The sequence below is a fragment of the Scheffersomyces xylosifermentans genome (genome assembly GCF_036884685.1).
Source record: "Scheffersomyces xylosifermentans strain CBS 12540 chromosome Unknown RJT20scaffold_8, whole genome shotgun sequence".
NCBI lineage: Eukaryota > Fungi > Ascomycota > Pichiomycetes > Serinales > Debaryomycetaceae > Scheffersomyces > Scheffersomyces xylosifermentans.
Genome location: NW_027042946.1, coordinates 20961 through 43983, shown reverse-complemented (window position 1 = coordinate 43983; position 23023 = coordinate 20961). Strand labels below are relative to the sequence as shown.

Sequence of the window (23023 nt, the reverse complement as noted above, 5' to 3'; positions counted from 1 at the left end):
CCTACTCTTTCCAACCCTTCCCTACTCCAGCTAAGCTTTTATGACTCTAACGAATATATAAATTCTTGGAGTCTGCAGCCCACAGCGCAATTTTTTCTTTTCATCCATCGGTTCCTTAGCAAATTATCATTTTGACAGCTGAATTTTTTTTGCAGTTGAGGGGCTCTCGTACCATTGATCGCTTCCGAACAGTGGATCCTAGATACCCACAGTAGCGATGTGCTCAACTGCCCCAGTGATGGGATTGGCCAGACTGATAGCTAAGAAAATATATCATTGAAAATATATCTCCAATTTATTTTATACGAAACATGTTGCGGCTACTGCTGCAAGCCACACCTTTTGCGGCCGGATAAAGACTTTGCATGGCTTTGTACTGCAAAAAAAATTGAAGGAATGGTTGTATAAATACAAATGGATTATACGTTTTAGTTGAGTTGAATTTTGGAAAATTGTAATTAGTGTCATTGAAAACTATAACATCGCCATGAGCTACGCTGCTACGGTTTTTCTGAGATTAAAATGGGGGTTTTTACCCACCAGAAGAGTGGTTGATGAAGACGAGAACGGAAATTTCATCATTCCCGAGCTTCAGCAACTCGAGGAAGAGGACTCGTTGGAAAAGTCCAGTATCAAGGAGACTACGAATGAAGTAGGCCCTCTCGAGTACAGAGACGAAAACGGCCGTAAATGGTGGAAATTCTTTGACGAGTACGAGTATCGTGTGACTAAACAAACAAAGGAGAAGCGTAAATGGTACAAATGGTTCCATGAAGATGATACCCCTGAGGAGCGTAGAGTCATTTTGAAAATCGACGTGCTCCTTACTTTATATTCCTTGTTGGCATACTGGGTTAAATACTTGGATCAGACCAACCTTACAAATGCCTATGTTGGTGGTTTAAAGGAATCAATTGGAATGAAAGGTAATGACTTTGTTAACACTCAAGTGTTATTCTCGGTTGGTAACATTGTGTTCCAGATCCCATTCATGTACATTCTCTATGCCCTTCCTATGAACTATGTGCTTCCATCGTTGGATTTAATTTGGTCTATTTTAACAGTTTGCTTGTATAAAGTTGAAAATGTCCAAGGGCTTAAAGCTCTTAGATTCTTCATCGGAAGTTTTGAGTCATGTGCTTATATCGCTTATCACAGTTTGTTTGCTTCGTGGTTCAAGGGAAGTACCAGTGAGATCTCCAGAAGAGCCGGTTTCTACTATCTTGGTCAATTCTTGGGAATTTTGACATCTGGTTTGCTTTCTGGTGCCATTGAAAGAACAATGGGTGGTATTGGTGGCCATGAAGCATGGCAATGGATTTTCATCATGGATGGTATTATTTCTGTTATCGTTGGTGTTTTAGGATTCTACATGATTCCAGGTACTCCTCAAGATTGTTACAGTATCTTTTTGAGCGACGACGATATCAGAATTGCTAGACGTCGTATGATTGCTGACCAGAAGAGTTTCAAGCCAAGAGAAAACGCTGTCAAATACTTTTTCAACGTTGAGATTTGGAAGTCTATTTTCAGTTCCTGGCACATATATGTCTTGTCCTTGTGGAATGTTTTCTGCTGGAACAACAGTAGTGGTACATCTGGTTCATATGCCTTGTGGTTGAAATCCTTAACCAATGACGACGGAACACCAAGATTCAACCCAGGACAACTTCAAGACTACACCGCTTTGACTCCTGGTTTGGGTTTATTATGGTTAGTCATAACATGTAGCATTGCCGATATGTTAAATGCTAGATGGGCTGCTATTGTTTTCTCTCAGGTCTTTAATATTTTGGGTAATCTCATATTGGCGATTTGGAATGTTCCCGAAAGAGCTAAATGGTTTGCATTCTGTCTTCAATATTTCGGCTGGGCTATGGCCCCAGTGTTATACTCATGGCAAGGTGATATCTGTCGTAAGGATATCCGTGAAAGACAAGTTGTGTTGGTTAGTATGAATATACTTGCCCAACAATCTACAGCTTGGATTGCAGTATTGGTCTGGAAAACTGTTGAAGCTCCAAGATTCTTGAAGGGTTTCTCTTTCACGGCTGCCTCTGGATTTGCTCTTGTTGTTTGGACTTTCGTTGTCTTGTGGTTCTACAAGAGAGAGGAAAGACAGAATGCTAGAAAGAACGGGATTGTTCTCTACAATTCTGCAATTGACCCTGACTTCAATCCAACCGAAGACTTGGACGTAGAGATTAACAAGGAAGAGGTCGCCGAGATTAAGAAATGAGCTCTCTATTTAAAAACACAATATTCAATTCTGGAACTTCTAATAATTAATGAAATAATCTTTAATGCACATAATAGTATTTGTATATACTAAATGAATTCTTACTTATTATTTGTAATGGCTGCGAAAAACTTAGCGTGAGGCACTATGGAATCCTTTGAAAATCTTGTTGGTAGGTAGCCATCCTGATTCGTAACTCTAGTGTGCAAACTTCTATACTTACTTCTTTGGTCAGGTCGTGTTTTGGATGAAATAAACTTACGGTCTATTGGGTATTGTAGAGGTGGTGGTGTTCCTTTTCACTTTGTATTTTCATGAAGGTGTGTATCTTTCATAGTGGTGCCATCTACAGAAATACTACAAGGAATACTTTTTTTGATCAAAGAGTAAGTTCTTACGGACTCTTAATAATAACATACAACAAGGAGTAAATTCACTCAAACTGTGTATCCATCTTCCTAGAGCGAAATGTGCTACTTCACAACTATGTGACAAGGATACAGATCGGACTTTTCAAAACTTGGCAGGTCCAAGAGGATTCTGGTTTTGTTGAAATGAATCCAGCCTCCTTTATGCTTACAAGTGAAAGTGCGCTACTCAGTAGTAAAATACTATCCTTGAGCAAAGTTCCACGAAAGTAACATATGTCTGAAAATGGTTACCTAAAGCTCAGCTCTGATGATCGCTGCTCAAAGTCAGTCATCACTCACGCACAGACCCCAAAACTCTCTTCGTCATGTTGCTTTTGCTGCTGGGTTGAATAATACTTGCAAAGTTGTGACAACAAAAGATTTTAATATTACGTTGCAATCCAACTCTTCTCCGGTTCGAACATGAACTTACAAGAGCAAAATAACGGCGAATCCTGAGCCGTTGGATCTCAAAAATCACCCGGTTACATCGGTAAAAAAACCCCGTAAACGGAGGCCTAATGAAAGAATCTTGGGATCTCCAAGTGCATCACTGGGTTACCGTCGTTAGAGCAACTATTAGAGAATTTAATTTATACGAGGTAACATACTACTAACAACAACACTAAAACGTATGGGGTCCCAGGGCTAGGCATGCTTTATATGGAGTTTTCCGGCTGGGGGAACCCAGCAACCATGCAGAAATCTTTACCGTAAATCGTCCAGTGATAGGGGTAAACCTGTACAGACGAATAAGCCCATCCGATAGGTATAATCTTCATGCAACCACCAGGAACAAGAGATTTAATGGCAAGGTTTCACGAAATGTAACCATCAAGAACTACACTCCAACTGGACAGTTATAGTCACGTGATTATGGGGTAAGAATGACAGCGAAGAAATGCTCGCTTCGGTAAAAAAATGTAACGAGAGAGAAAATGATTAGAAAAATGCAACGTTGAAGATGCTTTTTAAGCACTGCAGAGAGATCTTATTGTGGGAGAGTTGCAGTAGTCGGCGATAAAGACATAAGAAGAATAAGATAAAGGAAGATTGGGAAGAGAAAAGAAGAGGAAAGAAGAGGAAAGCAATGTGTGAAGAGTGTGAAGTGGGAAGAGTGTGATACGTGAAAGATGGCAGATTTCTATCGCAACTCTCTAATTCACTTAGTGACAGGTCGGTGCCTTTGTCTCCTTGTAGAATCGATCGGCCCCAGGATTTTTAGATTGATGTTCTAGCAACAACGCGCGGTGCAGAAAAATGCAACCTGATGAAAGCCATTATACATGAGGATTTTCCGACCAGCTGGTATGGGGTAGATTAGTGTGGAACACAGCAATGGCAGTGGGATTTACTAGGATTTACTAGGAGATGGTGGTGGTGGAGGTGGTTGTGGTAGTAGTAGGAAGTAGTAGGAAGTGGTAGTCGTTAGCAGTAGTTGCAGCAATAGTAGTAGAAGATTGGCATGCGTGGAAAGCAATTGCCCTACGAAACTACGACACCCGACTTGAACACCAGTATTTCCACTGGCAGTAATGTCCAATTCCCTCAAGACCCCGTCTGCCGTCTGCCGTTTGCTGTTGTGTATTGTCTGTTCGGTCTTTTGTGTGTCTTTGTGTCCCGTCTATCTTGGTCGTGGGTATTTTTGGCATGGTAAAGCCGCAGTTGGGTGGCTTGAGGGCAGATTTCAGATTCGGTTGGAGGTTGCATTTTTTTCTGGTTGATTGGAAAGTGCCAGAGCATAAGGCAGATCAGTAGATCGGGGGCATTTCATGGAGTGGGAGTTGTTTGTAGGGAGCAATGCAATGGAAGGTAGACGTGGTGGTGACTTAGTTGGGAGATCTCCATTATTCGAACCTGGGGGGTGGAGTGAATAATTGAACTCGGCTCATACTGGGAGAGAGAGAGAGATGGGAACAAATAGAGACAGGCACAGAGACAAATAGACAAATTGATAAACAGATAAACAGATAAACCATTGCATATAGTAGTAGAAGCATAGTACTACAGAACTACAGTACAACTATACAGCAAGTCTCACATACCTACTCAAACTTACTCTAACAGCTTAACGGTATGAAAGTTGGTTTTCCATAGAACAGTAGAACAGTAGAACAGTAGAACAGAACGGAACCTCTTCATACTAAAGACACTCCCCTCTCTACCATATCTCTCATAAAACTTTTCTCATACAACTTCTCACCACATCACCACTCCCACTCCACCACCTCCCACGACAAGTCTGAGCTCCCCACCTTCCTCCCACCCACAACACAACTCGGTACTGACATTTTATCTACTCGCTAGTGACATTTTTTCCCTCTTCCCTCCAAAAATATTCCCTGCTTCTCTTCCGGGGTTGCATTTTTTTTCGCCAGCAAATTCCTCCTGCAAAGTTCCCTCACGCCTAAATAATTTATTAATTTTATAATCTTATATGGTGCACTGGATTAATGTAATTGTTTAATTTGCCAGTACTACACGGGAGTACCTATTAATCCCACGGTGAAAAATCGGTATAAACTCCTACGGATGGGTGTTTGAATGTATATATAGCCACCAAGAGAGTCTGTAGTTTGTCCGGAGTAAGAAAATCGCCATTAATCCCGAGTTTTCCTAGGTTTTCCTACATTATTCTTCGTTTTATCGCAGTTGTATTAGTGAATTTTCAGGTTTTATCGTTTATTTCATTCTTCCGTTTGGCCAGAAATCCCAGGTAAAAGTTCGTTTTAAAAGTCATTACCAAGGTTTTAGCGTGATTTATCAGTCGTTACAACCCCCCCACCAGTCATACCCCACGTTATCTCCTTTTTAGCCCGATTTCAACCCCCCAAGAACCATAAAATTGGTCCTTTTCGTTGTTATATCTCAAACAAAGATACCCTTTTGCATGTTTAAAACCGCTATCAAAGTCATGATTCACCCCACTGCAAGCTCCCAGAATGCCGTCTCGTCTGCCGAATCCGAAGCTATAATACTTTCTTCCGGCTTGTCTGAGCTCAAAGGAGCTGCTACCATTGCTACAACCACTGCTCCCATAGCCATTAATGGTTCCGTGAACCCTGATAATGACTTCATAGATATGCTTTCTTCAGCATCGCCTGGATCTTCGGACTCGTCGCCAGACTCGTCTATTGCCAGTGAAAACAACAGCATTTTGACCTCGGTGGTTAATGACTTCACCCACGAGATTACAAGTCAGAACTTCCATCAACAGACCGATGAGTTGATCCATGACTTCAACGAAGCGTTATTGGATAACTCCAAGATCACCATGTTGCCCAACTACAATATCTCGCCTTCTGGGAACGAATCCGGTGAGTTCTTATGTATCGACTTAGGTGGTTCTACTTTAAGAATCGCTATCATCAAGATCGATCCTCCTAGCTTAGAAGCTGAAGAAGATAGGTCTTCTAGAATCAATATCATATCGGAGAACCAATGGACCATTGACAACAACTTCAAGATTCTCGACTACAACTTCTTCAAGTTTATTGGTGCCAAAATCAACGAAATCTTGCAAACCCAGCAGTTAATCGATGTCCATAACCAAATAAAGACCGGTATCACATGGTCTTTCCCATTGAAAACTACATCTTATAACAATGGTAAGATCGTTCATGTCAGCAAAGGTTATACTATTCATCCGGAGATCTACAATCAAGACTTAAAGTCCATCTTGGAGTCGGTGTTGATGAAGGAATTCCTGTTGAACATTGATATCAAGAGCATTCTCAATGACTCGTTAGCCGTCTATTCTGCTGGTGCCTTCTTGGATAAGTATATGAAGTTGGCCCTTGTCTTGGGTACGGGCTTTAATATGTGCTGCTCATTTCCCAGCTCCGAGAAGATTCATTCAGATAAGATCTTGAAGGACCATGATCAGATCTTGTTCAACACGGAATTGTCATTATTTGGGCAAGGTTTGGTGAAAAGCATTGCTACCAAATATGATACCTTAATCGATGAGCATTTCGGCCTGTTTGACTATCAGTTCAAGCCATATATGACCATTGACCCGGTGTCAGAGAGCCTTTTCCAGCCCAACGAGTTGATGACAAGCGGAAGATACTTGCCAGAATTGACCCGTTTGGTGCTTGTGGACTTGATTGAAGCTAAGGAGATCTTTGTCAATGTCCTCGACACAGAAACCATATTGACTCATGCATACGATGGGTTCGGCGGCGAGTTGATGTGTTTCATCCACGAGTCGAGTGACTTTGATGCTATCAAGACCAAATTGTGTACTCAGTACGGATGGTCGGAGCCAGAGGTTAACCTTGCTGATATCATTGCCTTAAAGAAGGTTGTTCAATGCATTATTGAGAGAGCGTCGTTCATCGTTGCTGTGTCCATTGTTTCTTTCATCAAATTGCTCCAACAGCACAACAACAACGCCAAGTTCTCTTCAACCCACATCAACATTGGATATGTTGGGTCGGTGTTGAAGCATTTCAACGAGTACAGGAACTTGGTCAAGCAATACGTTAATGAGAATGAAGATATTAAAAAGTTGGGTTTAGAGGTCGACTTCAAGCTTATTGAAAACAGCTCTATCATCGGTGCTGCCATCGGGGCAGCTTACTATTCGTGAATGGTTATGTTTATAGATTCGTACCATTGTAAATATATTAAACTAGAATTCAGGATATTGGTTTTTATCGTGAGTTTATTGTAAGTTTATCCCAAGTGGACATGGTAAGTGTAGTTGGTGGAATAGAGAGATTTGCATTTGTCGATATTCTTTCGATATAACTTTTTGCAGCCTAATTTGAGGGGAAGTCATAGCCATGGGAAAGTATTAGTTTTCGCAATTTACCTTTTAAGAAAGCTCCTTTATGAAGGGTAATTATCTTCTGGGAGTCCTCATTGCATTGTCTCATCGTTATTTCTATAGTTTACCTCACTTTTACCTCATTTAAAACTGGTCATCTTCTACTAAATGTTACATATACTCTCTATTACGTTTATTTTCGTACGATACAATATCATATTCCTCCTATACACATGAAAACCATAACCATGAACTATATTACAATTTGGACTTCAAGCCAGCAGCTGCATTGTCACAGACAATCAAAACGTTGTGGTGGTCTTGTAAGTAGCTGGATGGGAATCTGGCATCATTCTTGGTTCCGTGTAAAGTCTTTTCCAAAGCGAACTTCTTACCTTCACCCAAAACAATAAGGGCTATTTCATCGGAATTGTCCAAAATGGTGGAGATTCCTACACTAAGAGCAAACTTAGGGACCTTGGAGTTGTCGTTGCCAAAGAATCTGGAATTGGCGATAATCGTGGATTCAACAAGAGACACCTTTCTTGTCTTGGAGTCCCTGGTGGAGCCGGCTTCATTGAAAGCCAAATGGCCCTCTGGACCAAGACCACCCAAGAACAAGTGAATTCTACCGTACTTCTTGATCTTCTTCTCGTAGTTAGAACACTCGGCATCGACATCCTTGGCCAATCCATTGAGGATATTGATGTTCTGTCTTGGGATATCGATATGGTTGAAGAGCTTGTTGTACATGAAATAGTGGTACGACTGGTCATTTGTAGCGGGTAAACCCAAGTATTCGTCCATGTTGAATGTGACGACGTTCTTGAACGAGATTCTGCCCTCCTTGTACGCCTGGATCAATCTGGCGTAAACACCTTCTGGTGAAGATCCTGTTGGGAGTCCTAAAACGAACGGCTTTTCTGGAGTTGGAGCGAAACCGTTGATTTTGGCGATGACATATTCGGCCAAGTAGTTAGAGGCGTCTTCTGGGGACGAGAATGATACTTGCTTCATGGTTTTGGTACAAATTTTGTCTCGATATGGGCAAAGAAATAGGATATTTATCACTAATGAATTGCAAACGATTGCAAAATTTCGCTATGACTTTTTTCAATTGTGGGGGGTACAGCTATTTGCACTACCTATGGAACCGTTACGGGAAAGACTGCGATAACGATGTCAGGAATTTTTCTGGTGGAACCGATTGCTAGAGGGGACAATCGGCTGTATAAGTAGTTTTCGGAGTCAGACGAGAGAGCAGAGATTCAGCGAGATTCAGAAATCTAATTAGCGATAGAAAAAAAAAAATAGGGACAGATGGTTTTGTTTTTTGTCAGTAGTAGAAGATACATACAGAACCAGAGGTGGTGGATGGAGTAGTGGAATGTATGAATGAGTGTATGAGTGTATGAGGTATGTTTGTATCAATTTATGTATCAATGTATGTATCAATGTATGAATCAATGTCCGTATGTACGTCTCAATGTAAGTCTTTATGTATGTATGTAGTATTGGAAAACCCACTGTTAGTACTCGGAATCATAAGATAGCAACATAGGTACGGTTTGTGGGCGTGTGGGGAAAGATTCTGTAACAGCTGCTGGTAGAAAGAGGTAACCACCACACCACGAAATATCGGTACGGTATTGCACGACACACTCTGAGAGATCTACTGTATGGTTACTGGGTTTTTCTTTTTGTGAATTCATTCTACTGCAACGTTCCCACATTCTTATGGACTATGGAGTTATAGTATAGTCTCTAGGAATTCAATTGTGTAGTCTTTTTCGACCAGTTTCCATAATCCAAAGACCAATTTCCAAAGACCAATTTCCAAAGACCAATATCCAATTAATTTCTCGGTACAAAGATTAAATTTCTACTGTAACTGCCACCGTTGTATTACTGCTGCCACCAGAAACTTTCTCCTTGGAACTTCCCTGTTTCCCCCCAGCAGAACTCATTTCTTTTCATCCACACCGATAGGAAGCTATTGCTTTTTTTGCAGTTTTCCTGTATCTTCCACTTCTTTCACTTCTTTCTTGCTTTCTTTTTCCTGTTGTGCAACCTGTGAGTACCGCCAACATGACCAATGCAACATGCACCATGTTGCATTTTCTATCTCCCATGTCACATTTTTCCGACCTGCGTGCTCCACATGCCCCACTAATCACCCGGCCGCGGTAATCCGCTCATCTCTCATCACGAAACCATGGAAAGTATGGAATATGGAAGCAATGGGACAAGATACGGGCAGTTGTGGAGGAAATGGATGGTTTGTATATATAGCACGCATGGTTGGAGATATGGGTGGCTAATTTTAATGGGTTGGAAAGACGTTTTTACCCTGAAAAACTCGACTACTATCGACTAGTGTTGGTATTAATAGTACACTTAGAGTAGTTTCTCACTGTTAACTGTTACCCAGTTTAGGTCTAAACCGTTATCTTATCAGAGTGTAATTGCTATCTTTACAAGAAATTGCAGTGACTGTCTATTTTTCACTTTTCCAGTTTTCAATTCTTAAAATATCAACTTCCTTACCATTATAACTACATCAACTACAGAAAACCATGCCTTCCTATACTCGTTTCACCAACTGCAACTTGATCGATAACGGTCAGGTGTACGAAAATACCGATCTTTACATCAACAACTCCACCAATAAGATCTGTCATCCCCCAGCAAACTCTAGCGATATCACCAGAACCATCGATATCCATGGAAACTTCATATCTCCGGGCTTCTTGGATATCCAGAATAATGGTATCTACGGCTTGAGCTTCTCTGCCTTGAACGCCAAGTCCACTCCAGAAGACATTGCCCATTTTGATCGCTTCTACAAGGACGCCATGACCAAATACTTATCTACCGGAGTCACCGCTACATGCCCAACGTTACCATCCACATTCCCAGAAACCTACAAGAAGGTGCTACCATTCTACAAGAAGTCTAGAACTTCTACTCAGACGGACTCGTTGGGTGCTCATATCGAGGGGCCTTTCATCAGTGCCGAGAAGAAGGGTTGTCATCCAGTGGAGACATTCGTGGATGCCAAAGAAGGTGAGTCCAAGTTATACGACATCTACGGAGGAGAGGCTAACTTGGTCGACAACGTTTGCATTTTGACGGCTGCTCCAGAGATACCTGGAGTGTTGGATCTCATTCCAATTATTAAGCTGAAGAACATCGTGTTCTCCTTGGGTCATACCATGGCCGACTACAAGACTGCTGTTAAGGCTGTCGATAACGGAGCCACCATGGTAACTCATTTATACAATGCCATGCCTCAACCACACCACAGAGATGCTGGAGTTGTTGGTTTGATCAACTCTCCGGAAGTTGGCGATGAAAAGACTCCATACTTCGGTTTAATCGTAGACGGAGTCCATGTTGATCCTTCAATGGTCAACTTAGCATACAGATCCAACCCAGACAAGTGTGTTTTGGTCACCGATGCCATGCACTTGATCGGGTTGCCTGACGGAACATACAAATGGGATGACCAATTCATAGTCAAGACTGGAGACAGATTGTACTTGAAGGGAACCAAGACGTTAGCTGGAGCTTCTACAACTTTGCCTCACTGTGTAAGAAACTTGATGAAATGGTCCAAGGCTTCCTTGGCTGAGGCCGTGAAGACAGTCACCAACAATGCTGCCGTTTCCATTGGCGTTGAGCACCAAAGAGGGTTCCTAAACGTTGGATGTGACGCTGACTTGGTGGTCTTGAACAAGGCTGGTTTTGTTCAAAAGGTCTACAAGTTGGGCAGGGAGATTAAGAGCAGTGACATTGAAGATTTCAGTGCCAATGAAGGTAAGATCATGGCTGTTTTGTAAGAAGAGATGAGCTGATTGCATTAAGTATACCCCAAGATATACATAGTATTGGTGAATACAGAGTACATAAAATCATATATATAATACCATTTAAAATACATTATAGAAGTGTTAGCATTTAAAGACAGACATTATATAAGGAAGTTGTAGTGGAGAGAGAAATCACAAGAAATGATAAGAAATGATAAGATTTGATAGAAAGAGAGCCTCACCTTATTATATTTATTCATATATATATATATATAAACTGGTGTCTGTATTCTGTATTTCTTAAGTTATTGCATATCAAATAGCCATGGGATGTAGCTATTCTAGTAATGCTATGCTTAACAACTCAGGCTCACCGCTCTCTGGGTTATTTAAGAGAACACACAACCCTAAGAACAACTAGTAATCTCATCAAAAATGGAACCTTTGGTGTGCTGTTCAAGATTTAATCCTTGTAAACCTTACTTCACATCAACAGCTTATGCTATGAGACACACACCTGTTCCCTGCTAATACTGTTTGCAACTACAACTTCTACAATTCTCTCTCTATTAGATGTACTTCTATTATGTATATACTTATAAGATGGACAATATTGGTGATATTGATATTAAATACGGTATTAATTCTAGGAAGCCTCTAGAAATGCAAGTCATAATAAATAGCATGAACTGTCCTAGGTTCATGAAACTCTCTTCTTCTCTCCTTCTCTCCTGTTCTCTCCCACTTTGGTCATAGTCTAATGGCCATAGTCTTCCTCCTTGTGGTTTTCAATATCCACTGGACCGTTCATGTCTGGAGTGAAGGCGTACTTAGAGTGGGTTCTGATTCTAGCACCATATCTGTAGAACAAGAATGGAATAAGACAACAAGCCAACGAGATGAAAGCCATCAAGGTACTGGCCCATTCGTATCCTAATCTGTTGTACATTTGAATGGTGAAAAGTGGAACACAAGCACCCCAAATGGATCTGACAAAGGTCTTAGCAGCCAAGGCACTGGCGGCGTAATGCTGGTAGGAGTCGACAATGTAGTTGTTGGCTGGGTTGTACAAACAACAGAAACCGAAACCAACAGCTAAACCAGAGAAACAAGGACCAGCCCAAGAAATGGTTGGGTAAGAAGACCAGGCAAAGGCAAACAAACCGGCTGGAACGAACCAACAAGAAACCATCATTGGGATCAATCTCAACTCGGCTGGTGGTAATTCGTTTCTGTCTCTGTAAACTTGAGCTCTTCTGTTGTAGTCCTTGTTGAAGAATGGAGCAGCAAGGGTAGAAATGATCACACCGACACCAATTGGAATGAACATGACACCGGTCATCGAAGCAGACCAACCTTTACCTTGCATGAAGACAATTGGGTAGGCAAAAAAGAACATGTACAATAAACCGTAGACGACAGACATGTACATGGTAAGCAAGAAGACAATTAATTCACTCAATAAGACGAAAGGTCTCAACAAAGAGGTCTTGGCAACTTCCTTGAATTCTCTGATCTTCAATTCGTTCAAAGCTCTGTATCTGGAATCACCGGTTTGTTTTCTCAACTTCTTAGCTCTCTTCTTCAATAAGATACCAGCGTGGGTCTCTGGAACAAGAACGATAAAGAAAGAGTATCCGACACCAGCAACGATCAAGAAAGTCCAGTAAATCCATCTCCAGGTTGGAGCATGGTCAGCCAAAAGACCACCGAAGATAGGACCACAGACTGGACCCAAGAAAGGAGCAGCAGAGAAAATGGCCATGGCAACACCACGGTCCTTTCCTTCCCAGATATCAGCAAGAGAACCACCAATAAGAGTCATTGGAGCACTAAAGGCAATACCGTCGATTAAACGACATACAATCAAAGTACCAATGTTCTGGGCAGCACCACAAGGAATAATGAAAATGATAGCGACACCTAAAGTAACGGCATAGATAGGTTTTCTTCCGACTTCTTCAGACATAGGAGCAAAAAGTAATGGACCGACACCGAAACCAATGACGAAAACTGTGACCGAGGCCAAAATGATGACTTCTTCGCTGACTCCAAAGAACTCAGCTGGTCTGTCCAAGTCACCGGTGACAATGGCGGAACCAAGGGCGACAACGAAACAGATAAAACCCAATAAACCAGTGTAGAACCATTTAACTCCTACGGAGAAGTTCTTTGGGTTTCCTTTGTCTCCTGGAATGAACTCCACGAGTCTTAACCCGGTTTCAGAGTCAATTGGGTATCTCCATTCGTCTCCTTCGTTGTAATCAGATAAAGGATCTGGGTGAGTAACCACTTTCTTCAAATCATAAGGAACTTCCAAAGGACCCAATTTACCGGTACCTTCTTCTAATTCGGAAACAAGCTTATCCACACCCTTGTTGTTGGAGATAAGCTTGATCAACTCTTCTCTGTCCTCCTTGTCTTCGCTGTCATGACTGTGAATGGAGTGTAATATCGATCTTGTGATACTTCTGTGAGGAGTAAGGTTGTTGTTGTGCTGTTCCTGTAAGGCATCTCCATAGGATTGCACCTTCTCCGAGTCCAAACTGGCGTTGTCGATGGTGTTGGAGTCCGAGGTGTTATTATTGTTCTGGTCCATTGTAACTGTTAAAATTTTATTAGTTAATGGCCCGAGGGTTCTGAATAGTTATGAAAGAGCTTTTGGGTTATATAGCCGTATGGTTGTGGCTTTTGGTAATAGCTTCTTTAGTGATGAGCTTTTTTCTAAATCCACAAGACTAGGTGTAATGGGATGTAATTTGCAGTGTAATTTGCAGTGTCAATGAACTGTGCAATGAACTGTGCAATGTAATTTGCTAGTTGCTATTTGCAATAAACTTATATGTTATGATAATGACAGCTGGTATGGACAACTGAATGTATAACAAACTAATAAAGATACAATTCTCAATGCAAACACTCCTCATTCTTTCCTTCCCAAAAAGGGTGACACCGCATTGTATTTATATGTCCCAACTGCTACGGATTTCTGCTGCCGACCCATACCGTCCAACCGTTAAAACACCTCCATCGCATCTGCCAAAACATGTGATGGGGCCATAGTTAATCAACAATATAATACCCGATATTATACTATCTGAGATTATTTTGTGGCAATGCGGCGGCGGGTGCACAGAAAATATTTCTATGCGCACGGAATTATGGGAGTTGCAGGAATAATATTGGCTGGGGGAAAGTTTAATAATGGCTCAGATCGGTCTGTCGGTCGTAGGCTCAGTGAGACAGCGAGGGAGAAAGTGGTTAGCAGCGAGCCCTGGGTAGACCGGTGGACGGCAAGGTTCCACTAAGGACAAGCGGCTGCCAAGCAAGATGGAAAGTTCAAGAAACGCAAAAGATAGACACTATACCATTGGGACTGGACAACTCCTGGAGGTCAACGGAGGAGGGTCAATTGAGCATGACAGCACAAACACGAGATCAAAGAAGAATTCTATATGTCGTAGTGGAACTTGACGATGACTGATTTCTTTTTCGCCCAGTGGGGATGGAGGCTCATTGCTCCTCTCGTCCAGTACGAGCTGCAGCAGTTCTAAGATAACTATACTTACAGATCCATCATCCATGCCCATGGCCCAAAGCCTGTGGACTGACTTACGTGTTTAAGCCCTGAGGCATGGAAGTTGTGTTTCTGTTGCCACCACCAAAGGCATTTGCGCCTAGAAGCACTTCAATGTAGCTGATCCCTGCCTTGGTCACATCTTGAGCTCCGTCATCGCTATTGCAACCTTCTGCTATCTACACCGTGGTGGAATCATCCTATCTCATCTGTAGCCGCGATGACACGTCGGAGACCTGCATTTCTTTTCCGTTTTGTGGTATCCACACGCACTTGTGCGGCTTAGTGCGGCTTAATGCGTCATTCTCTACCTTCTTTGGGGTGGATACATCCGTGCCGCAATACGTCCATCCAATAATATCACCCAAATAGGAAATCTGTGTTCAGCCCTATCGGCATTAAAGTCAGAGATTTGAGGGATTTACAGTCGGCCGCACTTGACAGTCAAACTCCGATGCTCTGCATATCGTCCAATTTTACTGCCGACGCTGCATCGGTAATACTCCAATGTAAATAACTCATCGGTACCTGGTGTTTTAAGGTGAAATACTGGAGTTTCGCTAGATGAATCCAGATTACGTATTGATTCTGAGTAATTACAATGGAATTACTAAGACAAAATGTGGTTGCAGTTGTATTTTTAGTTGCTTCGGTACGACGGTCGATTCTTGGAAAGCGCGGTCTGTATTAGTCGGTGCAATTACCTCGCTAATACCGTTATCAGGCCGATGGAAAATCCTATACAATAGGCTTACGACTAGTGTATTTTGTGCTGATGCTGCCGCATTATACCATCAGATACACAATGCTGCTGGGACGACTTAGTAAATTCCAGGGGGCAACTTCTAATGACAGCTGCAATTCTTTGTTGATTCCACCCTATCTCGTTTTATCCTGTTTCCAAACCAACACAAGAACTTTACCAATCATAGTGTAACCACTTTAATAAACTGACTTTTAGCATTTCTAGTGGTTGGTGTGCGTAGGAAGTAATACTACGCTTGGATTCATAATTGCTCGCATTATAGACTAGAGTTTAGTCCCAATCTAAAGTTGGGATAGCACTTTACGAAAGATACCGACCCTGGAATAAACAGGGTTGATTCGACCATTGTTCGTAACCCCAAAAGGATTAGATTTCCGTTGATGCTTTGAATAGTGAATGATAAAATCTCCGGTTTTGTAACTGGATCAAACTTTAATAATTTTTCTGTAAGAACTGTATGCACCATTATATTTAAATTTTCAGGCGAGCAACGGACGCAATGGCGAGAAGTGTTAGCTTTTTGCTACAATCGTAATTCAGTTCCAATATTATTGGCACATGTGTATAATTTGGTAGTATCAGTGCACAACTTTCACCGAAAACTCGTAATGCTGCGTCAGTTTCCAACATGTCCATGTCGAATGAGAGCTTTACTCCAGGAGCCCTCATACCGATGTTCAGCTAGTACCGATCAAGCTGACATCATCGGCATTACAAACGGTTGAATTCTAAATAGGGGCAGTGAAGGTGCATATTCTACTTGCAGTGCTCTTGCTTGGCAAAGTTTAGTTCTTAACCGAGAAAAGGATTGCTATACTACAAAAATGGAAGTAGATACAGTTAATGGTGACGGAGATGTCGGCCAGTTAAGAACAAATTAACAATTCACCGAAGCAACAAGCAGGGCATATACATTGTTATTGCCAAAAAATTAAGCCATTTGTACATCCCTGATGAAATATCTTATGCAATGAGTCTTCTTTTAAGAAATTCTTTTACGAACTTCAACTCTTGGAATTCGGAGTTATGATATGAGGACTCTGATTCAATTGCTGATGAATATATAACTCTGGATTGACGCTGTATTTCTTGAAGCAAATCTGGAGAAAATGACTTTGCAACCACAAATTTCTCAGCCAAATGCTTATTAAAAACCTTGTACTAATAGGTTCTGTCGCTTTTGCAGCTGCAAAGGAAGTTACTGGTGTGTTTACAAATTTTGAATCACTTGTATTCCAAAATGCTGGTAACTATTCTATTACATCTCCTGACAAGCCCAGTTGGATTGCAACATTGCATTGGGTTATTGATGGAAGCAAAGAAAAAGCAGGAGATACGTTCACATTAAATATGCCCTGTGTGTTTAAATTCACAACACCTGCTGGTGTCAATTCAGTCGATCTTAAGGTGAATAATGATGTCTACGCTACTTGTAAGTTCAGTCCTGGTGAAATTGTTGTGCCCTTCTCACAATTACAATGTACTGTAGCTAAAATCGTTACTGGCTCAACATACGCAAGTGGTACTGTGAACTTTCCAATAACCTTTAATGTTGGTGAAAGTGCCTTACAGACAGATCTTGAAGACTCTACCTGTTTCACACCTGGTACTAATACAGTGACTTTCAATGATGGTCCAAATAAATTGTCAACTACAGCCAATTTCCAAGCCGGCTCTCCCATGCCCGACGACTTCGATCCTGACACTATCGTATTTAGGAACAGAGCTGCTCCATCTACAAATGAATACCAACATTACCTATTGGCAGGAAACTGTCCTAATGGCTACAGGTCTGGTAAGTTAGGTTTCCGTTTCTCAGGTGGAACTTTGGACTGTTCTTCGGTCCATGCCGCAATCACTGATCAGCTCAATGCTTGGTACTTCCCTGAAACGGAATCTGATTTTTCATTTACACCAAGATGTACTTCTAATGGTTTTCTGATCTCATATAACAACATTCCTGCTGGTTTTAGACCATTTATCGATGGTTTAATAAGACAGCTGAGTTCAAGTCTTACAGTTTCTTATACTAATTCCTACGTCTGTTCTGATTTTTATAGATACAGGTACAATCCTATTATCGACTGGGGTAACTATGATAATTCAGGTACTGGTTCTAATGGTAACGTTGTAGTAGTTACTACCAAGACTTGGACTAAGTCGACAACTCAATTGACTACATTACCATTCAATACTGCTCCAGGAAATACCAAAACAATTGAAGTTAATGTACCAATTCCAACAGTTACTACCACTACAACTTGGACTGGGTACCAGACGACTACCACAACTGTCACCGCTACCCCAGGACAAACTGCCACAGTCATAGTAGAGATACCAACAAAGAGACCGCCTAATCCCACTACTACGAAAACCACGACCTGGACAGGCTTACAGACCAGCTCACTTACCCTTACTAATACACCAGGTGGTAGTGATACTGTGATCGTCGAAGTTCCTTCAAATGCACAGACAACGACTACATCAACTTGGACAGGTAACTTCACAACAACAATTACTTCAACAGACCATCAAGGTGGAACTGATACAGTAATTATCGAAGTTCCTTCAAATGCACAGACAACTACTACATCAACTTGGACAGGTAACTTCACAACAACAATTACTTCTACAGACCATCAAGGTGGAACTGATACAGTAATTGTAGAAGTACCGTCGTCTGATACAAGTAGTACGCCAAGTTCGAGTGAAGACGTCGTTACGTCAGTAACTTCTAGTGATCACAAAAGTGGTACTGATACTGTAATCGTGGAAGTACCATCTGTATCTGAAAGTATTTTGACGTCCACTTGGACTGGAGAGTACTCCAAATCAGCTACCAGCGAAATTCAAGGCAGCACCGATACTGTTATAATTGTCCCATCTAGCATTGTTTCCGCTTCAAGTTCGACTGCGTGGACAGGTTACTACAACAGCTCCATACCAGTAAGTCATCCTCAAGTAACCTGGACCACAACTTGGACTAGTGATGTTACCTCCACATACATAGTATCTGGAAGTCAGACTGGTACAGTAATTGAAGTAATATCCGACAAACCTGATGCAAGTGTTGTTAAGTCAACATATGACTTGACTGCTACGCTAGACCATGGGGAAAGCAGTTTTAAGAGTGCAGCTACTAGCACTATCCTGAAATTATCTTCCGAAGATAGGCTTTCCAGCATAGATACAGATGCAAGCTCTTTGATAGCTACAATTGTGGTCTCCGCATCCAGCAGCAGTCCTAGTGATACTCAGACCATTGAGTTATCAACATCAACTGCCAATGATGGCAACCAAAGTAAGAGCCTGACAAGGGAGACACCATTGCCTTCAACAAGTCACAGTGGCAATAATTACACACCCATCACATTGTCTGCTACAAGTGAAATCAATTCTTCTGAAACTGCAGACACATTTTCAATTCCTTTGAGACCTCATGAACTGACAGCAAGCGGCCACGAAAAAGGGGATGTAGTGGTTTCGGATAGTAATGAATTTGGTAAAACAACCTCATGCACAGATTCGAGTTCCCCAACCACTTTACAGCAATTAACTACTTCAGCAACATCTATCCGTACACCTGATGTCACAAGTTACCAAGGCACAGGATGTATAACGAAGATCTCTTCGCTCAGCATACTCTTCATTTCTCTTATAACAACGTTATTGTTTTAAACTTTCAATGTTTCGGGGTTTCTTCTTGATTACATACACCGCACAGTTTGGACTGATATTAACATTTTTGTTCTCTGGTTACTTAATTTTTTGCATTCTATTTTCGTTTTCTTTCTTTCCTGTACTATTTTGCATCCCTTTGACTTCGAAGGCATGTTTTCGATATTTCATTAAATTTCTATTCCTACATAGATTCATTTAGGTCATATACACACAATTGGATACATTCAATATCAATATATTTTGCAAGTGTCAATTAGATGGCTTGGAAGTTACATTCTATTGGGGGGGGGGGGGGGGGGGGGGGGGGCAGAAAAGCACGTCGCTCTCCGTTACACATACTGTTGAAGCCTTTTCCTGGATGAAGCTGTATCCTGAGACCTGTTTTCATTTAGTAACCACGTCATTTTTTGAAAAGCTACTACGAGTCAACATGTACAATGTTTGACAGCAGCGTCTACGTCATTTGTCACTAGTAACTAGCAAAAAATATTACCTTGTAGTTCCATAGTCAAGGTTGCATTTTGATAATGCAGTTAAAATAGTTGCTAAATTCTTTTGGCAGTCATCTAATCAATCTAAAATGTTTTCAGTATATAACATCCAGTAAATGCTGCAATTCTTGAATGAATATTTGAAAAGCATTATCAACATCATCACTCACAAATATAATGCTTATTCAAAACCTTGCAATCCTATATATGGCCTCGATGGCCATGGCACAGGCAGTTACAGGTATTTTTACAAACTTTGAATCTCTTGTTCATTCTTCACAATAATATATAATACAAAGTCATGAAGCTTGCATGTGTCATGAAGACACAGACAAGATTCTACACCAAGAACTTTCTTCCGCCTGTTGAAGGTAACATTCATTTTCTAACTCTCGATCTATTTATTTGCACAAGATGTGCAGCAATTTTTGCAGCTTAATGCTCCGAGCCACAGGACTGTACAATTGCCTCTGAAAATTACGCGTTATCAATCCATCTCGTCACGTGATCAATCCATAGTAGTTAGGTGTTCTTTATAGTTTCTTGAGCCAAACCATAGTATATTACTAACCACTAAACTACTTGGAATGAACCACCGTAAATGGTTCCAGTATATGTTGAAACCACTAGATAGGACTTGTACGCTAGCCTCCAAGAAAACAAAAACATTTTAACGTATATTATCCCCTCACCGTTTATAAAGACTTGATGTCAAAATCTGCATTGGTACGGTTCAGCCCTTCTCTCCGCTAGTTCCTAAAGCAACTCCAGAGAAGAAATGTAACATTTTGGCTTTGAGGCTCTTAAACCTTATTCGAATTTTTGCAACCACACCATGAACGATTTAAGTAAGTGGTGGCGAATTGGGTCATTCCAGGAGACCGTAAGAGCAAAATAATGGAACAAAAATACGTACAGTACTCTAAGTAAATGTGTTGCACCCGAAATCACCGTGTGAGGGATACCATCAAGGACCTCCAAGTGAATTGAGGTACTGAGCCATTGATGCTATTAGACTATGAGTTCGTATGAGCTTGATTATGATAGCATAAACGTGACTCTCGTACCCTACACACTATACACCACTCTCCTACACACGAATCTCCTATAACTCTCCTACAAACCAATGAGCTGATACTGTATTACTATTTCCGTAGTCTTTATACGTCGCTCGAAGAGAATAAGCGACAACCGTTTCTGGTCAGATTTACAATCATACAATAAAAACGTAGATCCATTGGTGCTGCACAGAGAGAATTTCATCCATCCTTCTTTCCTTAATGATCTATAGGAGTAGAGCTCACGGTCAGTTGTCACTGCCTCTGGCTGTATAAGGAGGTATACTCCTCCAGTATCTACATTACTGCTACTTTGTCCAGGTGATAGATATTCGAGCATTTCATTCATGTCAGTTCGAATCCTTATATTCTTACCAATTATAAGGATTCTACTAAAAATTAACCAAATTCTGGAAAATTTGGAAGAAAAGCGAACATGTGCTCCTTCTATGCATTAGAAGATGATCATTAAGCATGCTCTCTTCTATCATGCCTAAACTCCTTTCTTTAATGCTTAAAAATAGACTCTGTTATTAGGAAATAAGGAACTGGCCTAGATTGTCTGTAAATCTTATGCACCCATTGTTGCGGTATGGATTTTACCGAGAACGGTGAAAGTATGTAAGTAGGTAACAAATTACTCATTTAGGAAATAAGTTTTCATGCGGTATTTAGCCCTGGTGTTCATTCAATGAAAACATGTTCTTGTCGTCGAGTTTTCTTACGAGATCATGATCAGGGTTTAATTTTGTCTCTTGACAGGACTCATTAGTGCAAAAGAGTTCCAACTTCTGGTAGAAAACGAAGTACTCTTAGTATCCTATAGATTTGTAATTAAGCGAAGTTAGCGAAACAAGCATGTAGTATTACGAATAGCTAATTATAGAAATACCTACTTATAGACAATTTCATTGTTACAGGAGGGCTTTTTCTTTAGACCTCTAAGGAACAAGCAAAAGTACGAACTAGTTTATTTTCCAAAATTGTACCCCTTATACAAAGGTTCCATGTATAATCATAAGCACATGGGTCGTTTGCTGATCGGTACTGGACGACGACGTTGAAGCTGAGCCCTTTACTCCTAACCAATGGAATTCGGAGAAAACCCTTGATTTATTCCCACGCATCCCTTCAGGACTGTTCTTCCGAGTACAGTAAAACAGTGATGGTATGCAGTAGTCAATGGCATCGCCGATCCATAAATAGCGAAAAATTTCGGTAGTTAACCAGTGGCTTAGGGGTAGAAGACTAAAATGCAATTCGCCTCAAAAGAATACTCTTCCAATTCATAAAGGGTCCTGTTAAGTGCCGAGCATTTCAGGCAATGTAGCTTTCGCTGTGACGATCACGGCTCAATCTTCTTTTCCCAGATATATTGGGGAACCTCTAGATGCCCGATGCTATTCATGTCGATCTAAACCCGCGGTAACCTCGGAATAAGCTGGTTGTTAGAGTACCAACCCAAATAGAAGTTAAAAAACTCTGGGCGCAGGGTCCTATTGGATGTCCAGAATAGGGAAGAACGATCCAAATTCGAATTTGCACTATCAGATAAATATTATTGGCGGTCTTGTGTGTAGTACTTCTTTTGCAGCTCTAACTTGAAAAATAGCCCAAGCACATGTCGGAAACACCCATGCATACAACCATGAAGTTTGAGCTCGTTGTTGCCTCGCTCTATCTATCACATGTTCGGAATGTGTCTCTCTTGAGGGTTGCTTCTGCACATACCCTGCATAGCCATGGCCATGTGAATTCTCTTAACCGATATTTTGAAGTAATGGAGTTTGGCGGCTATATGTTTTGATGTTACCATAAAATATTACCCATTGATTTTTAAAAAAATATCTATATGTCTTCAGTATGCGCACAATGAATGATTAAGGTTTTGAGTATATATCATCCTAGCACCAGTTGCTCAGTTCTAGTATGTTTGAGCTTCCGAATAGCAGTTAGTGCCCCCTGTTACAAGTCTTAATAAGCCTACAAAAATAGCCTACGAAGCGAGAATGCTAGGAGCATTAAATCCACCGAATCAGTAATTTATCATGCCGTTTCTAGTGTAAGGGTCCATATGGAAAAACCAACTATACAGGACGGCATTTCAAAATAATAATTCCGTATCTGTCACTTCCACAAAATGGATGGTTGCCCTGCTAACCAAATCTTATTCTAGGCTGAAAACGTAGGGTCCCAAGAAAGTACAAGAAGGTAT

At 41.1% G+C, this 23023-nt stretch overlaps 6 protein-coding genes across 6 annotated transcripts; 4 read left to right on the top strand and 2 right to left on the bottom strand. All coding sequences in view use genetic code 12, as the record gives it.

Moving 5' to 3' along the window:
• The first annotated feature begins 311 nt into the window (after positions 1–311).
• RJT20DRAFT_62081 (putative permease) lies at positions 312–2321 on the top strand. The gene has a single exon (XM_064920970.1). The coding sequence runs from the start codon at positions 488–490 to the stop codon at positions 2237–2239; it is 1752 nt and encodes a 583-aa protein (XP_064771712.1). The 5' UTR covers positions 312–487; the 3' UTR covers positions 2240–2321.
• Positions 2322–5123: 2802 nt separating this feature from the next.
• HXK1 (hexokinase 1) lies at positions 5124–7298 on the top strand. The gene has a single exon (XM_064917898.1). It carries the CDS (start codon positions 5540–5542, stop codon positions 7241–7243), a length of 1704 nt encoding a protein of 567 aa, XP_064771711.1. The 5' UTR covers positions 5124–5539; the 3' UTR covers positions 7244–7298.
• Positions 7299–7450: 152 nt separating this feature from the next.
• NAG1 (Nag1p) lies at positions 7451–8696 on the bottom strand. Its single transcript, XM_064920967.1, has one exon. The coding sequence runs from the start codon at positions 8438–8440 to the stop codon at positions 7682–7684; it is 759 nt and encodes a 252-aa protein (XP_064771710.1). The 5' UTR covers positions 8441–8696; the 3' UTR covers positions 7451–7681.
• Positions 8697–9872: 1176 nt separating this feature from the next.
• DAC1 (Dac1p) lies at positions 9873–11324 on the top strand. Its single transcript, XM_064920968.1, has one exon. It carries the CDS (start codon positions 10000–10002, stop codon positions 11263–11265), a length of 1266 nt encoding a protein of 421 aa, XP_064771709.1. The 5' UTR covers positions 9873–9999; the 3' UTR covers positions 11266–11324.
• Positions 11325–11803: 479 nt separating this feature from the next.
• Positions 11804–14379, bottom strand: RJT20DRAFT_151643 (MFS transporter). The gene is made up of 2 exons (XM_064919055.1): positions 14276–14379; positions 11804–13825 (listed from the first exon to the last, which is right to left on the bottom strand). The coding sequence occupies exons 1-2, from the start codon at positions 14294–14296 to the stop codon at positions 11993–11995; spliced, it is 1854 nt and encodes a 617-aa protein (XP_064771708.1). The 5' UTR covers positions 14297–14379; the 3' UTR covers positions 11804–11992.
• A 2339-nt stretch (positions 14380–16718) lies between these two features.
• Positions 16719–18146, top strand: RJT20DRAFT_100918 (cell-wall agglutinin N-terminal ligand-sugar binding-domain-containing protein; the record flags this gene model as incomplete). Its single annotated transcript, XM_064915651.1, has 1 exon — positions 16719–18146. A coding segment is annotated over one exon (1428 nt), but the record flags the coding sequence as incomplete, so codon positions are not given.
• Between the last annotated feature and the right edge of the window lie 4877 nt (positions 18147–23023).